General features: G+C 45.9%; 1 protein-coding gene across 1 annotated transcript; it reads right to left on the minus strand.

The window, feature by feature from the left end:
- Nucleotides 1-13062: 13062 nt before the first annotated feature.
- LOC104535457 (dual specificity tyrosine-phosphorylation-regulated kinase 3-like) lies at nt 13063-18025 on the minus strand. The gene is made up of 2 exons (XM_010187175.1): nt 17918-18025; nt 13063-14634 (listed from the first exon to the last, which is right to left on the minus strand). Exons 1-2 carry the CDS (start codon nt 17999-18001, stop codon nt 13063-13065), a joined length of 1656 nt encoding a protein of 551 aa, XP_010185477.1. The 5' UTR covers nt 18002-18025.
- Nucleotides 18026-18277: the final 252 nt, after the last annotated feature.

Consider the following 18277-nt stretch of genomic DNA (forward strand, 5'->3'; position numbering starts at 1 on the left):
CGCGCAGACGCCGCCGGCCCTGCCCGGGGGGTGTCCGGCTGCCACCGCCGCCCCCTTGCACCTCCCACTCCGGTTTACAACGTGCGGGGGAGTTGGACGGAGCCCCCTGCCCGCAGGTTTGGGGTCCACATCCCACGGTGGGACGCAAACGGCTTTTGCTAGTAAAAACCCCGCTACAAACACCAAGCCCAGCAGCAGTGACCTCTGCTCCTCAGCCATGAGGAAATTCACCCAGATGTGAAGGGAAAGCAATTTTTCCCTCCTTCCACTCTCATCTGCATTAGGGAAAAAAGCAACGGCCGACAGCAGGCTCAACTTTTACATCTACATGACACAAGCAGCTGATCTGCTAACGCGCTTTCCCTGGCAAGTAATAAACTGGATTGTTACTAGATCATAGCAGTGTTTCTAGGAAAACTAGACCTTGAAGACTGGGGTAACGATCACTAAGGCTGTACACATTCTGTCCTTCTCCCCAGGTAGATTTGTATGAGCATGAGGCTGGTGAAAAGCTGTCCCTCTTAAGACATAATGCCTTTAAATAATCCCACATGCTTTTAGGGAAGGGGTAAATTAATCGAGAAGATATTGTTAATCCCCATCACAGCTATTAATGAGAGGACTGGAGCAAGGACAAAAGGCAGCACTGAAATGTAGCACTGCAAGTTTTTTCCACGCAAAGGGAACACTGTGTGGCTCTCCACATCAGAAAGAGATGACCTCGATGCAGACAGGGTGGGATCCGAGGAGCTGCGGCCCCACTGTGCCCCAAGCACCCAGCCCAGCTCTCGGAGTTGCTTTGCATGGAGCTGCATCACTCCGGGAGCTGCAGCTCCGCTCCCACCAGCTGCTCCACTCCCCCAGGAAGTGGCTGCGTCTCAGTGCTTGGAAGTAAGCCCTGTGCATGGTTTGTGAATCTATTTATAACGCACTGTAGAACACTTTAGGATGAAAGGAACTGTTATAACCTGGATTTATTACCCAAAAAGTAACCACGAATTTTCTCCACTTCACCCTTCACTTGCATGTCTCAACATGAGCCTAAGCAACAGCATTTGGATGCAGACCTGCTCTCTTAACCGTGCGAGAGCAGAGGATGCCTCTGGCTAGTGAGATCAGGCCCTTGCCAGGGATATTCCCCCCGGCACCACCCTCCTGCAGCAGGAGAAGGAGAAACGCCCCTTGGCACACGGTGGGAAGAGGCAGCAGCTCCAGGGCTGAGATTCCCCTCGCAGATTAACACCCGCGGACTCCCGCGTTGCTCGCATACCGGAGCGGAACGGCTCGGAAACCCTTCCCGCTGGACATACCCCAGCTGACACACAGAGCCCATCATTGCGAGACACAGCAGGAAATATTGGTCAGGATTATATCTGTCCAATTGACGGGTATGGGGATTTTCACCCCCCCAGTCCTTGGCCAGCCGCTCCCATACAGTGCAGAGGACAACGCGTACCCCACGATCACTGGGATCTGGACGAGCACTCGGCAGGACCCACGGGGCAGAGCAGTGTGCGTGGGTGCATCTTACACATGTCCACATCGAGCAGCGTCAGGGAGCGCTCAGCCCAAGGAACCAGCACACTAAAAGCACACAAACCGCCCCAGTACGCTGTTTTTCTCAACATGGGGTGATTTTTCCACCTGGAAAATGTACCCTGATTCATTGCCCACAAGATGATGCCAGATGTACTTCCTTAACTCACAGTCACAGAAACCACTACTCAGAAATACAGAAATATCTCTCTTTGAAAATAATTTGCTTTGAAAGGGTTGTAGGCCAACTGACAAGCAAAACCACAGATCTCACACAAGGGAAAACTGAGCTTGCAAGCCAATATTAGTTCTTGCCTAAGGCACATTTGAGTCCCACAGTCTCAGAGCAAGGAGTGGTCAGCATCTCACATCTAGCCCTCACATCACTTTTTCTAAATGCTGATTCATTGTATTAGTTTTCCAATAAAATCCACAGCAATGTAACAATGGAGAGGGGACGGGGGAAATGTGTGGTCTCCAGCCAAACATTGTATTTTTTAGGACAGAGCTGTCTGCTTTGGCACTCGCTGCCTCGATGACAGGCAGGAACAGATCCTGCCTCCCCATCGCTTATTGCCATGTGCAATTTAACAGGCAGCTCTGGAGCAGAGATAGGGAGCCCAGAGGCTTCTCTCCGAGTGCAGAATAACTCAGATGAACCTGAACAGATTCTGCTCTTTAACAGCAAGAGGTGGCATTGGAGCGGGTCAGGCTTTTAGGGTCAGAAGGGACCATGTGCTCCCACATCTGCGTGGCACAGAGACCCCTCACAGGGCCCCAAACAACAATATTATATTATAATATCTCCTTGGAGCAGGAAAGGGGTCCTCACACCAGCCTTGAGCCCACCCTGGATAGCCCCAAAGCCCCAGATGTGCCTCCACCCTGTGCCACCTCCCAGTGCACTTACATCTGCCAGCATTTACATATAACCCAAATCCCGGGGTCTGTCAGTGGAGAGGAGGCATTGGTGTGACAAGATCATGGAGATTAGCTCCCTCAGCGTAAGCGGCTCCTGGGCTGGCCCTAATCCAGGGGGACACATGCAGCCCAGGAGCCGCTACCCACCACCTTCCCTGGACTGACCTGAAGGACCCCGTGAACTGGGGGAGATGGTTTGTACTGGTGTCTCTATGTCAGCGTGGGCACCACATACCAGTGGGGTCCTTGCAAACGTTTTCCTTTGGGGTGGGCCTCAGCCTATAACAAGATTTTAATGGTACATCCAAGGCTATAACCTTGAAACACCCCATATACACCACCAAGCCTGCCTGCAGGCTTCCATACAGACCCAAGCAGTTACACACCTCAAAGAGAACAGCTTTTTTACACCCCACTGCTTGGCTTTGACCCCCAAAACACCACCATTGGGCATCCAGCTTACCTGCGAGCAGAGCTCAAAGCAAAGCCCTGAAAGGGCTCACAGAGATCAGCTCCAGAGCAAGCTAAAACACCATCTTCACCCCTCCACAGCAACTTCCTGCTGGGACCTGCACTTTGGAAGGAATCTTCTCTCATGGCAATTAACAGCATTAATTGCCAATAATCAGCAGTTGGGCCTCATTGAACCCCAGGTGTGAGCAATGGGCGCTGCCTGCAGCCAGCGAGGAGAGGAGAGGGGCGGGCAGCTCAGGAGAAGATGAAAAACGTGAGACCTGAATCCCATGAAAAGGCAGCTGAGAGGTTGTGAGTGATGCCTCAGTGTAAGGCACCAAGCACCCAAATTTCTGCTCAGGCTGAGGGTCAGCACTGGTGCAAAAAGAAGGGGCACAGGGATCCCCGCTTTGGGCAGGGCTGGGGGGCAACACAAGGAGCTGGCAGTGGCCCACCCCAAGCCTCCCCCGGTGGCAGCGGGTGCTGATGGGGCCTTATCTGGGGTGGAAAAACACTTGGGCCACCGAGCAGCGAGGTGCAAGTGGCCGGGGTCAGGCGGAGCAGCTGCCGGGGCCATGCTGGGGGGGCTTTGCTCTGAAAGCGCCGTATCCGCCCTGGCGTGCTTAAACCAATAACACCAGATTACATTGCAGCCGGCTGGGACCAGGCACGCGGTGCGAGCCAGAAATAAAACTGTTTGTGTAGCAACCAAAAAAATAGCAACAGGAGCTAGGTGAGGTGTAGCCCTCTTTTTTTTCTCTTTTGAGGCCAGAAATATTTATTTGGGTGGAAGATATTTGTTTACATTTTAAAGGGTTTTGCTTGGGATGGGAGCTGCGCCCCAGAGCCTGTGCAGCAGCGGAGGTGTTTCCATGCAGGTCTGGAACTCCCCAGCCCCAGCAACACCTGCGTTGCCCTTCTGTGTACCTTTAGGTGTACACCTTACCCTTCTGGTGTACACCCAGAGATGCTGGATACAGCACTAACCAGCTGGCAGGATGCAGATACGGGCTTGAACCAGGCTGTGCCCCAATTTTCGGAGGACCTCACCTCCGTTGCTGAGCCTTAGTCCCTTTCCAGGTGTTATCCCCACTTTATGGACAGGGACAGGGAGTCAGGGAAGGGAGGAGCAATGCCTAAAACTGGGTCCACCAAAAGCTGCATTTGTTGTGGCCCTATGGGAAAGTCAAGCAAATTTCTGTAACGGTGCCAGTTCATAGAAAGGGCCATGGAGCAAAACCAGAACCGAGAAAGCATTTCACAAAGGCATCTTATCCGCTGTGTGTCATTAGACCTTACAATGTGAAGCTCTGGTTTTAGTTTAACAGAAAAAAAAATGAATCAAAGAATATTTCTAAAGGTTTGTGTCATTCCTGTGCACTTCCCATCACATGGGGATGTGTAAAAGGACCATGCTTAGTCCTGTAAGTGCTGAAGAGGGGTCTGGAAATAGAGCAGAGCATGTAATCCCACCTGATTGGGGAAATGAAGAGGAAAATCCAACTTGGAGGTCTTGGCTTTCTCTCACCCTCCAGCCACCTCATTGCTCCTCCTAAAAGCCCCACCACTGCCCCACGCAGCAAGAAACAAAACGATGAGGGAGGTAAAACGCTGCCGCACACACAACCGCAGCAGGAAGGCGCAACCGAGCCCTGGGCGGCTCAGCTCTGTGCAATTGTCGCTGAAAAAACACCCTGAATCAGCACCAGCTGGCTGGAAAATGAAAGCCAGGCTGTCCGCTCCCCTCCTACACCTCCCAAAATAACTAGTGGCTTCCCCATACTCCCCCTGCCCAAACACACACCCTTTGCCTTCCCCAGGAACCCCACGGCCAGTGGGAGCCACAGCCAGCATGCCCAGCCTCATCCTCCCTGAGCCCATAGGAATTAAGGAGGCATTTTTGAAGATCACCGGGTTGTGAGTGCCTGGAAAGTGTTGGATAAACATGGTTACCCCCTCCTAGGGCCTGGGGTCCCACGCAGTGCTGTGGGGCACCTCCAGTAAAAAGGCAGAAACATCTTAAACTACCCCCATTGCTTCCACATTTATCCAAATTTGAAGAGGAAATTAAGTGTCTAAATCCGAATGTCTCAGAGATTCACCCTCAGACAAAAAAAAACCTCCCTCTCTTCTTGCTTGCACCTATTTATTCCGTGCTTATGGCTTTGAGAGCAGGGAACTTCTGGTGTAAATTACTGGCATGACCTTTCCCGTTTGGTGACTTCACAGCTGGCTGCCCACACCTCAAATATAATTTCATTTATGCCATCCATCACCAACACCTGCTGAGGAGAGCAGCAGCTCCTATCATCCAGGCTCTTGGTGCTGCTGTCACCCAGCACCGTGGCAGCGGCTGGACGGGAGATGGGCACGCAGGCAGGTTTGGGAGGTGTTCCTGCATCGCACGGCCCTGAGTGATGAGGGATGTGAATCGGGCGTTATCGACACCCAAGGATGAGGACCTTGAGCGTCGTTTGTCAGACCTGTGAGAGCACTGAGTAAAATGCTGCTTTTCTCCTCTCCTTCTCCTCCTTTGCCTGTGTCAGAAAGAGCAGCGTGAGCAGCTGGGGCTCCTGCTGAGCATGGCAGAGTGGAAATCCTCTTTTTCCAATTCTTTTTTCCTGCCCTATGAGATCCTCTTCCTCGTGGCTGCCCAGCGCTCAGCCCCTGGAGGCCACCAGCCGAGCACCATGCTCTGCTCCGGCTCCTTCTCGGCTGCAATTTCTTGCATTTCCAGGGGTCTGTGTCCACAGCAGCCCCCCCGCAGCCAGAACACTGCCCAGGGCAAGAACTGGCTGCATTATTTCTCATCTGGAGACCTCTTTGCTCCTCAGCACCTTAATCTAACACAGTGCAGCTGAGGTATCCTCACAATGCAATTAAAATTGTGAAGAACTGCATCTTGAATTCAAGCTGTTTCAAAGGGCAATGTCACTGGTCTTTACAACAGCCTCCAACAGTAAATGCTGTGGGCTAATCAGCCATGTGCTTTATTTCTTTCAATCCCTTCTCAGCTATGCTTCATTACACTTAATTATTATAATCATGGTCTCTGTCTTCCTACTGACAACCCACTCCTCCAGGAAAACAACTCTCTCCGAGTCGCCTTCCCTCCGCTTGCAAAGCCAAATATCAGCGATTTGGGGGAGGAATGCAAATCCTCGCATGATTTAAACACTAACAAGCCGTGGAGTGCGCGTGCCGATGACCCCATCCCCCTGCAATTCTGCACCGCAGCAGATCCCAAACCCTCCTTCGACTCCTTATAAGTTCAGACTTCACAGATGCCTTGGGGCACAGCTGCATCGAGCATCCCTGTGCATTTAATATAGCACTGTAGACACCAGGGGGGGACAGGGACAATACCAGGGAGCAGCACGCAGCATACGCCAGGCGTGCTCTGCTCACAGAATGTACCGTCACGTGAAGACAAGGAAACAACCTGCAGAGGAGAAGACATTTCTGCACGTGTGGCTGTCCTGAGAAGTGTTTGTAAAGCTCGTTAGGCTGATCTGACAAGAGGAAAGACAACAAGCCCAATGCTGCCTGCTGTCCATTCATCTTCTGTGCAGCTGAGAACTTGGTTTATAAAAGGATTAGATGAATCATACGCAGATTAGCACTAGCTTGCTAGCTGATGCTTACAGAAAACCTAATTATGGGCAAAATTCACGTGGTGGGTCCACACAGCCTTGAGTCACACACCGGCTCCTGCAAGATCAATGCTTGAGTGTGTGCAAGAATGGAGAAGGACTCCCCATGCAGACCAATGTTCCATGGACACCACCCGTCACAGTGGACAATTTACTCTGTAGACAGCCTGTCAGGCCGCTCAGCACCCGCAGCTGGTGTAGGAAAGGACAGATTTAGCTGAACAGCCACTAGTGTGTGCGTTTTTTCACTTATTTTCCAAAAAATCAGGCCCCTTTAAAGCATATCAAGAAGACCCAAATCTGAAGCTCTAAAACAGTCAGCCACCGTGGAAAAGCCTTGGTTTATGAGTATGAATTAGGTAGGCAGCTTAAAAAAAGCCCTCAGTCTCCATCTTTAACATGTCAGGAGGCAGAAATTCGTCTGGACAAAGTTGTGCAAAGCAACAACTCACTTGCTGGGCGGATGCAGCTGCTTTTTAAAGCACTTGGTGCTAAATGGATCTGCTGTGTGGAACGGCATCGCCCTCTTGCCATGCAAAGGTTGACAAGTTAAACCCAGCAAACCAAAAGGAATATTGCCCAGTGAAGTAAATCTCTTCTGTCAAAATTATTCAAGACTCTCTTGGCCATGTTTCCTTTTGAGAAACCACATTAATTAATGAATGGCAACAATTAATAATAGATGTAATACACCACATTAGCAACGATGGACCAGATTGCAGGCTTGTGCCCCACGCTCTGTGCAGAGATGCAGTTTGTATTGACATCCCTTGGTGGAATTTAGCCGGGCAGAATTAGGTGAATACAGCTTTAGTATCCAATTCCCCAGGTCATTAGCGGGCACTAAACAGCGCCTCACATTACAGCACGCTGCACAGCTCCGAACAGCAGAATTTGGGATACAATACCTTATCGCATTACAGCACCAAGCATTACGGCATGGCAAGATGGGCTGATGTTTTTTAAAATGTGGTGCTGTGTCTGAGGAAATGCCACTTGGTTATAGAAGATCTTCATATGGACACTGACCCATGGAAATCAGCAACTGTGGCAGACTGAGCAGGCACTGTGCCTGCAGCCTGCATGGCTACACACACACACACACACATATCTATATTATAAACACAGCCATTCAAAGAACACTTCAATGTCTGCAGGTACATATTTTGTTACTGTTTTCGGATGGTAAACTTTTTATATCAAACATTTGCCATTCACCCACATTAAAACAAATATGGAAAAAAATTCACTTGGTGTCTGCAAACTGTTTCTGCATGTAACATGCATCGTTTAATCATATAGGTCATAGCTAGAGACCTTTTATTGCAGCATGACTCCACCTTCAAACTATTCCAGTATCCACTTGTGTACAGTAGGTTACCCGTTTAGAGGGTTCTAATAAAAGCAAATCTCCCTTAAGTGGCTATTGCTGGATTTCTCCTTTCAGCCTCGGGATAAGCAGGATCTCAGGCTTTAAAAAGCTCTGGTGGGCTGAACAGGAAAGTGACAGCTGAAGAATGTCATGGCAAAACTTCGCCGTGTTCCAATTACAGACCCTTACCGAGACGAACACTCGTCACATCAGAGCACTCATCACGTTTAGCACAGACAGAGACCACCCCGTCCCAGAGTCTGAAGATTTCCTCCTCATCTCTAGTGAGATGCCACAGAAGGTGGCGTCTGGCACTTACACCATCTGGAAATAATACTTTTCTTTTCTTTAAGTCCAGGACTTTTAGGAATTTGTACAGTCTGGTGCTAAAGAAAATTACGTATTTATTTTCTTTTAAAAATGAGCTGAAATACAACTTTAGGAAATATCTGTTCAGTACATTTAGATACACAGTTTGAGACTGACTTATTTCCAAAGTGTTCCTTCACAGAGTGTTAGGCTCACGTGCACCTTCAATGTTTCCTGCATTCTCCACCACATTACACCTCATCACAATATTTATAATAAAAAGGCTAACCTGTAAATTCTTTAGACATTGACATTTAGTATGAACATCTGCAATGCATAAGAAACCCTGAAGAGTAATTTGATTGCACCGAGACCGATGTAGGCTGGTAAAATAATAAGGCACGGTACTATGTATAGGGAACAGGCATTACTCCCAGCGACACTGCCATAAGGACAGTATTTGGATTAAAGTCCCTGCACCCCTGGCGCTCGGGGACAATGTCCACCTACCCAAGGGTGCGCTGACGACCCCAGGATTTATTGTGTTACTGTGAGCGTTAAAAACAGGGGAGATTATCAGTGGCGTTTTAGAACACATAAGGGGTCTTTCATGGGAAGTATGAAGTGTACACATTTCCCAAAACCCTTCCCAAATTAATAAGACAGAAATCAAGTGGTATCTGTGAGAAGCACTAAGTATAAGAACACGACATCCAGCTCTCAAAACTGCCAAGTACCCACAGCTCGACACACACGAAAGCTGCAGGTTTTGCCATCAAAGTCTTTGGGCACAGTTTGTTTTGAATCTCACCGCAGATCTTTCCGTATTATTTTGGCTCTCCAGTTCCACAGCAGCACTAAACTTTGGCAGGCAGGGGATTTGTATCAATCATTTCAGCAGAGATCTCTGGGTGCAGAATCAGCCGTTCGCTTGTATGGCTCGGATTAGTAAGACACTGCTGAGATCATCATCTATCCGTTCACAGCCAGGACAGCTACCAGTATTAAACAAGAAAAATAAAAAGAGCTGTAGTCTGCAGCGAATATCCCTTTAAAAAGGACCCTAGGGTTATTTCGGAGGTAGTTTTAAAGAGGATGACCATTGCAAAGAACCTCTACTTTAAAAGTTTTCACTGCATCAAAGCCCTAACAGCTCACGACTGTAAACGATCTCAGACTGAGCACACAAAAACCACCTCAAAGCTCCCCAGCTGCCCTGTTCTGAATTCTCAGCTCTCAGACAACTCGAGCCCCTGGTCAAGCTGGATAGGGAGGATAAAATCTGCCGTGAAGAGGATCTGTGGTTCGCAGATCTCCAGAACCAGGTCACTGCTGTGAAACAAACCTCACACTCAGCAGTTGGCACCAGGAAGATCAAACCTGCAGGGACCTAAATGCAGCCCGGGTGTCTGTCTGTCTGTCTGTCTGTCCTGCCTGTCTGTGGTACCATGGCCCGCAGGGAAGGAGAATGCTTCACTGTCCCACCCAGTTCAAATAAAAGCAGCTTTTGCCCTGCAATGTGGGCAGGCAGAGAATATTTGGACCCCAGTGTAAAAGCAACATTTATCTGTCAGATGTGATGCTCGTGCCTTATCGTCCGTTTATATAAAAGTATTGGTAAACCAAACAGCTGAAAATGCAGATCACAGAGCATGTTATTCACAGTAACTGTGTAGTAAAACAGAGGGAACGTTCTAAGCAACATTTAAAAACAAGTTTAAGTGACTTTTATAGAAGTGATGCCTGTTTTGCTGTAAACCCAAGTAATTTGCATTTGTTTTGTGCTAAGGTTCTAGAAGAACGTGACTGAAGTTGCAGTGGAACCTCACTGGCGCTGGCAGATCCATAAACCTGCAAAGCAGAGTTACCACAAAAGTACAAGCTGTTCTGTTCATCTCGTTAGACAAGTTTAGTCTTAGACTACTTTTAACATCCTAACCAGTATCGCAACTAATGAAAACGATGGACTTCTGGCGATTTCAGACCTCACTAGTGTTCAGCTTCCCAAAAACCAAAGTGTAAATTGGGGATGTCCAACCCTCCACACGCAGCTGGGGCACTTCCTGTGCCAATCCATGGGGAATTCAACAAGTCCTGTGTCTGCAGGGACGATTCCTCAGCTCTCCCCAGATACGGGAATACTGGGTCACACTATTCACTGAAAGAAAGCATTTTATTAAAAAAATTGGGCTTAGTAACTGGAGAAACCACCATAATATTCTCAGCTGTATTCCCTGGGTTATGAAGAATTCATTTTCAATAATGTAAAAATCTTCCGAGGCTGTTTCCTTTTCCTCCTCACCTACTATGGCTACATAGACAAGAGCCCCGAATTAGCAAGCCAGTTGACTGTGCACTTGATTTTAACATCTAGTAGTCCCAAGTAAGATTGATCCAGCCTGCAACACGTGCAACTCCTAACGGGCACTTTGCGCAGTCGGGTCACGCTGAACACATTTTCTAGATAAAAAGCAATGTTCTCACCAGTCAGCTCCTTTATCTGCAGTTTTACACCACCAGCCTGAAGAGAGATTCCTGTGTGAACACCAGAGGCTGTTGCATTAGGAGCTACCCCATAATGACCAGTTCCCAGAGACCACAGGAGAATGATTACTCTACATTTGGCACTTTATAGGTGAAAATGGTTTAGAATCAAGATAATGCTCTGCGTTCCCAAGAGAAGACCTGTTTGTCCAGCCCCTCACACACCAACACTCTGCTGCCTTCTGTCACGCTCCAGACACCACCATCACTTCACGGTCTCTATATAAAGTGCTTTTCTATACACCTTTGCTAAGAAGCTATTGCTCCTGAAAGGTTCTTTCTCCTCACTCACCAGGTATATTTTGTAAAAAAATGCATAGAGTAAAGGGCAGAGGAGGAAGAAGAATGTTCTACTAAAATCGATCGTATCTTCTGCCACTTCCCCCAGAAATCCACTTCCCCAATTCTCCATTCAAATAAAACTTCACTCAGGCAGGCAAAATAAAAAATACCAGTCATGCGTTACTATGAAGTGAACCATGAACATACCATACATGGTGGTATGGCTTGTAGCCGCACGGATAAAGGCTAGATTGTTATTTTAATATTACTACTAAGCTTATTGAATTTACACTTGTAAAACAAAAGAACTCAGAAAAGCCAAGTACAAAAGGACCTCAGTTTAAACAACAGTTCTGGAAAGTTTGGAGCTTTGCCTGTGTCCTTCTGACTTTTTACAAAGCCTCCACCCAGCATTTCACCAGTGCTGTCATTAAACAGAGCAGAGGAGAAAATGCAGCCCCATCTTCTCAGAGAAAGGGTCTTGCATTGAACGTGTGGTGACCTTATCTTAAAAAAATCACCCTGATAATTCCTTTGTTTGTATACTGAGAGATTCCTTGTTTTAACATCAAAATCCTGACAGAAACTCCTTAAGTTTCAAACCTTCTGTTCATAAAAGCTCCAAATTGTATTTAAAATTGTGTTCAGGCACCTGGCAAGAGATCAGATGGTTTTGTAAATGGACTGGGGCCATGTGGCTGCAAGCAGCACCAACCCGGACGAGCCGTGCTGTTGTTCCAGGACACATCACCTCCTCATGGGCTTGGGAGAGACAGGAAGAGGAAACAGAAGCTCATGCATCTCCAGAATGAGGAAACACAGGCACGTTTCCCTCAAAGACCTGCAGGAACGCGATCAGAAATACAACAATTCTCCCCATAATGTCTTTGATTTGGATCCACCAGTTCTTGCACCTCATCAGCCTTTCCTGATATCTCACAGATTATGCTTAGATTTCAGAACATGCTTTAATTATCAGCCATGCCCCCCCAAACCCCTGCCATTTGCTAGTTACAGACCTAGGCCTTAAAAACTCTGCCTTGTCTGATAGGGGTGGCATGTTTGCTTTTTATTAAGAGAGCTCCACGTAATGCAACGGAATTCACGCTACACAAAAATAAACCGAAAATGACCAGATCTCAACCATGGCTATAAACGAGCCCTTGAAGATCAACATTTTTGTTTTGGGAACAACAAACACACACACACCTGGCAGAAAAGAAAGACACAATTGATTCATTAGCCCTGAACAAAGTGGCCCACACCTGTGATGGACCAGTCCTGATCTTGAATTCCCCTACCAGCTTTCCACAGGCTTTTAAAGGAAATAGTAAGTGTACAGGAGTGAGGAGTTTTATTTAGATATATCCTGTGTTCTGCGGCATTTCTACGCTCCTTTGGGAAAAAAAAAATAAATCAGATGATAAAATTTCAACACCAAATTCCTTTGGTGTCTACATCCCATGGTATTTTTAAAAATCTCAGTCTGGACAGGGAAGGGAAAAGCAGTGGAGAAAAACAAAATTCTTCAAATGTAAGTCAGCAATTTCCTAATGCATTACATGAACACATTTGTGCTTTTGACAACAGATGTAAAAACTCTCCCCAGAATAAAAAGAGTTCAGTTGGGAATTAACTGGAAATATGTATTTTGAATCAATTTCCCTTGCTGTCTTAAGCAAAAGAATCTGTTAAACCATTCTGATAAGAAATAGTTTGGTTTCTAAAACAGTGTTATCAAATAGCACGACTGTCAAATTTTACTCAACAGCTAAGGCGACCTACCCAGTAACGTAACGTGCACCACATTGTGGGTGAAACAACTGGATAAAGCCCTTTAAATGTGTACATTTTGACTGAACTTTTTATAGTCAAGATTTAGCCTCTAATAAAAAGTAAACCCATTAAAAACTTTTGCATTTAACTTCCTTACACATTATTAACAAACAATTAAAACACAAGGTATGTATTCTGGAAATACATAACTCTCTATTAGCTGACCAGTTTGGGTAGCACAGTACATAGAGGTATACTGCCATTGGTGTCAGCTGTTAAATTAGCCCTCAGCTTGCTTGCCACTCCAACGACAGGAGGCAATTTAGAGCCTATTCCCGCAAAGGAGCTTGTGTAGCTAGAAATCCGTTTATTGGAGCTTTTCTCAGTGCTAGGTGGTTTGGGCGTTCGTTTACAAATCCAAGGGTGCCGTAAGGCTTGACTTGGAGTCATGCGCGCGGATGGATCCCAGCTGAGACATTCCTTTAAGAACTCTATGAACAAGGGATCATCGCAGCCCTTCAGTGCCGTCACCCAGTCTTTGATCCCTGGAGCACCTCGTATTTTACCCCGGCGTGATCGGCTCCCGTTCAGGGTCACTCTTCCGTCTGCGTGCGTAGTCACAGTGCAGTAGCGAGGGTGACCCTTGGAGTTGATGAAGTTCTTGGCTCGCTTGGATTGATCCAAAAGCTTCTGAGGCGGCATCCCAAGAAGCTCCATCATGCAAGCCAGCTGGTCTCCCTCATCCTCTCCAGGAAAAAGAGGGTATCCAGTCAATAGCTCCACCAGAATACAGCCAAAACTCCACATGTCTATGGGCATCCCATAGCGACTTCCCAGAATCACCTCTGGTGCCCGGTAAAATCGAGACTGAATATACGTGTAGACTCTTTGGTGCTCAAAACAGCTGGACCCAAAATCTATAACCTTGATGCCACTCCTCCCTTGCTGTTTTAGGAGGATGTTTTCTGGCTTCAAGTCACAGTGTATGATTTTGTTTCTATAAAGGGCATCCAAACACTGCAGTATCGAGTGAGCAAACTTGCGTACCAGTTGGATACTGAAGCCCTGAAACTTATTCCTTTTAATCAGCTCATACAGGTTCATACTCAAGAGTTCAAAGGTCATACAGATGTGGTTTCGAAAGGTGAAGCTTTCCAGCATGTGAATAACATTCATACTGCCCGTTTTATCCTGCTTCTTCAGATGCTCCAGAATGCGGATCTCTTCTGCTGCTTGGCGGTGGAATCTCTTTTCATTGCGAACCATCTTTAAGGCTAAGTGTTGGTGGAGTTTGTGATCATAGACTTTAGCAACTTGTCCAAAACTGCCCTTGCCAATGATTTTGAGCACTTCATACCGGTAAGCAAGATGGTCATGGGGCACGTGAATGTAGCTGCCCTGGTCGTCATCATAACCTCCGTTGTTAGGGCCACCAACTACTCCTTGTCTCTTTTTTGCAGCTGGACCAACAAAATAAATTTCAGAAAAACTAAGTATCTCCTGCTGCTCATAAGCAGATAACTGATGTTTGTACTGTTTGACAGCTTGCTCTGGAGCTTGGGAAATGGCTTTATGTGCTTTTGAGGAACTACCACCAACTTTAGAAGTGCTTATGCTCTCTATACTTTTATCTTTTGTCAGAGAAGGAAGAGATCTGTCTGAACCAGTAACTCCTGCAGACTGAAGAGTGCTACTCCTCCTGTTGCCAGAGTCCTCAAATAATTGCTCCACTTTGACCTGACTCCCAGTCAGAGAGTGATCCTTCATTGCGAGTTTGTTGCTAGAAACCTACAGATAGAAAAAAAACCACAAAAAATAAGCTTCACTTATCTTTTAAAACACAGACTAACAATAAAATCAATACCACATAAACAAAAACCAGTAACGTAACACAGTCTGCATTTCTATTAGGAGCAAATATAAAATGCCGGACCTAAACTAACTCAAGTTACAAGGACAGTTACTGAAACAAGCACTTGCACAAACGCAGTGTACTTTTAAGTCCATAAAGGGTAAACCCTTGACAGACAAACGCTCAAACACGGACACAATCCTTATCTCTACCAGTAAGCGTGTAGTCAGCACACAGCCAGGGGAACTGCTATGTTTAGCTTTCAACGTGGGTGCAATGAACACAACCAGCGACAGATGAAACCTGCACCTGTCTGAAGCGTGCAGCATAACATGAGTGTGCAGAGAGGTGCCAGGAATACTGCAAAGACAAGTGTGCCAAAGGGGACAAAGGAACAACAGCAGTGACACCGGGCTGCTGTAAGCAAGCTGAACGAGGGGCTAAAGGGTGACAGAGCAAGAGAAGATAAAGTATACTTAAAAAAACAAAAATAAACATTTTTCTTTGAAGGGAGAAATCCCATTATATCCACAACTCCTTTAAAATCCCGATAGCTGCACACCTAGCTTAAGACAGACTTGGAACCTTTGACTAACCGAGAATCTCTCTTACTCCAAACTCTGCTGACAGTAGTCAGTAACCACTGCCTCTCACTGCCATATGTTCAAATATTTGCATCTGAAATGAACACATAGGAGGTGAGAAAAGCACTGTGAAATTTTTTGAGCTTTTCATTTTTAGAATTTAGTAAATGCTGAACTTCCTGGAGATCAGTTTCTCACTAAAACTGCAGTTATTCCCCTTTTCTACTCACTGCCGCTCCATCCTGATCGACAGCAGAGAGGTGGTGTCTTACCCTGTGCCACGCTGACGAAGCCATGACCAGGGCAGCAACATCTGTTTTCCATTTTGTCCTTTAATCTAAAAATAAAGACTTGAGACACGTGCCAAACCGAATCCCTGAAACCCAAAATAACTACAAGGGAATCAAACAAAAAATATAAATAAACCTGCAGATCCACAGCAGTAAAACCAAATTCCTTTTTAGTTACATACAATCCAACATCTCGGCACAGGCAGTAAATAAGGGAAGTGAATGCTCTTGCCAAAAACAACTACACACATCTCTTTCAAGAGTCTGTTTGTTGGTGCTGCCTTGAAATGTTAGCTCTTGCTCACAAGCCCCCAGAAGGGGCATTTCCTGCAGAAGTCAATCCTTATCTAGGACTTGACGGGCCATTGGATATATCCTGCTAAGTTCCACTGCTCCGAGTCCTATCATCCCAAAAATGCAGTGTACTGTAAGAGGCACACCCTTCCAGAAAGCCTTCAATAGAAAAACAAAGCCCAACCCTGGTAACTTAGGATAAACGCCTTTTTTTCGAAGTCCAGCTGAACCTCCAAGATAAGAATGACATTTTTTCAGAACTGGCTAAACATCTGTTCAGTCCAGGGCATTTAAACAGTTTACAAATAAACAGGGAACATAAGCACAGATCAAGGTTCAGACTTGTTTGTTTTCTGGAGTCTTCCAGGGGCAGGGGAAAACAAAACCAAACCAGCCCATCCTACAGTAGAAGCCTTATTTTTCACCTTTGCAATCAAAACTTGATATTCCTCCTGCGTTTCAGTGGGATTCAGCTGCATGCACAACAGAAGCAGCTTTTTATTACTGTAATTCAGGACAGACACAACCGCACCTTTGCTGACAACCCCTCTCGCAGAACACCTCCGCGGCAATGTGTGTCAGCAGGGGCTGCGGAGCAGAATAAATAAGCACCAAGGCTTCAAAATGTGTTGCTGTATCACCCAAATTTTTCAATGAAGCAGCCACAGCTTTGGATCTCAACTCAACAGCCGTTCAGTAGCAAGGACTGAATTTTCATTCTTAGAAAACCGCCTACCAAAATCATTTGCCACGTGACGGTAAGACACAAATATAGATCAATCTTAATGTGAACTCAGCAGAGCTACGCCTAAGTCAGATGACTTCTGGGTAACAGCAGCTCTCTCTCAACAGCTTGCTTTTACAAATCACAGGCTGCATGGGTTTTGTTTTATTAATAAAGTGCTATCAGCAGCCAAGAAATTAAACTGACAACACAAGTGGCACCCTGCTGAAGATTTTCACGTACTTACAAAACCTAATTCTATTTGAGGAAGAAACAGTTAACCCAGTTCCTACACAATTGGTTTTGCAAAAGTGCTTAAGTTATTTTCTGAATACTGAATTGATCTAAATGAAACCCACATATTATCAAAGCCGAGGTATTTATGTTCTCTAATTGCCAAGATGAAAAGAATGGACAGCTGCAGACATCAGAAGTCTTCAATTCTCATGCAACATTACACTGTAATACAAAAACCTTGCAAGAAGGAAACCAAGTATCACTTAATTCCATTAAAATTGGAACAGCACAGACCAAATGAATTACTAATATCTGTTCCAATAAATCCCCCCAAAGTGTTGATTTTCAAATGCCTCTTCCTCAGTAAAATGTCTATTTTCACTTTTTAGAGTGGGATTTTTAAGCTCAAGCTCCTTCACTTCTGCCAGAATTCAATGAGAGCCAAAATAGATTTAAAAACCACATAAAGGTCAGGTCACTGTACGGCTAAACATGACCATTGCCGCTCAGTTGAATCAATTTAAGGAAAGATCTCATAACTCCCTATCTGCTGAGGAAACACAGCACTTACGAAGAAGCACGTTAACACCTTTACTCCATAAAGAGCTATTTTGCTAGCAAAGGAAGTGGTAGATAACGCCAAAGTTTTCAGAGGAGCAAGATGTTTCTAAGATGTTTGGCAGCCACGCAAACCCACATTGATCCTTCGTGCTTATCTCTCGGAATTTTCATGAGGGAAACTAAAATGGAAACGTGCAAGAGCTAAAGCAAAGCATGTGCGGATTTACATACCTGTCAACATATGAGGTGACAGGGCAGAACGCTTCAACTGTTTGCAAAATAACTTTCTCGATTAAAATGAGCTGAGGATAGTAAGACAGGATTTCTGAGGCTGCTGAGTAAGTTGTGCATTGAATACAAGAGCACATCATTTTTGTGCTTAGTAAAAGCAAAAACATTAACAAGCTACTACAAAGCTGCAACATCCCACTTTAAAAATTCATAAATATAGTGAGAATTCTAACTACCTGACAGTTCTCACTGCCAAGTAACAACTTGGTGAAGACCCAGACAACTTTAAAATACTCACATTAGATCTTCCAAGGGAAGGAAGTCCTGCAGGGCTGTGTTCTTCATTTGTAGCCTCCTGGTACCTAATCTGATCTATTCTCATGTAGGAGTCATACAATCCATCTCCAAACCGGGCTGGAAACGTCCCACATACAAACCAGTTAGTTACAACAATTCATGTTGATACAGACAGACACCAATGCTGAAATGTCTCTCACTTAGCACACTTCAGTCTGTAAGATCACCAGTTCTTGTTCACTGATTAAACGATGGTCACAATTTATTTAACTACATTTTAATACCACAACAGAGTGCAAAACTCTTGGGAAATCTTAGTTTGTGACACTTTTAATTTAGAGCCTCTCTTTTTTTAATCAAC

Source organism: Mesitornis unicolor, unplaced genomic scaffold (assembly GCF_000695765.1).
Source record: "Mesitornis unicolor isolate BGI_N332 unplaced genomic scaffold, ASM69576v1 Scaffold53326, whole genome shotgun sequence".
Taxonomy (NCBI): domain Eukaryota; kingdom Metazoa; phylum Chordata; class Aves; order Mesitornithiformes; family Mesitornithidae; genus Mesitornis; species Mesitornis unicolor.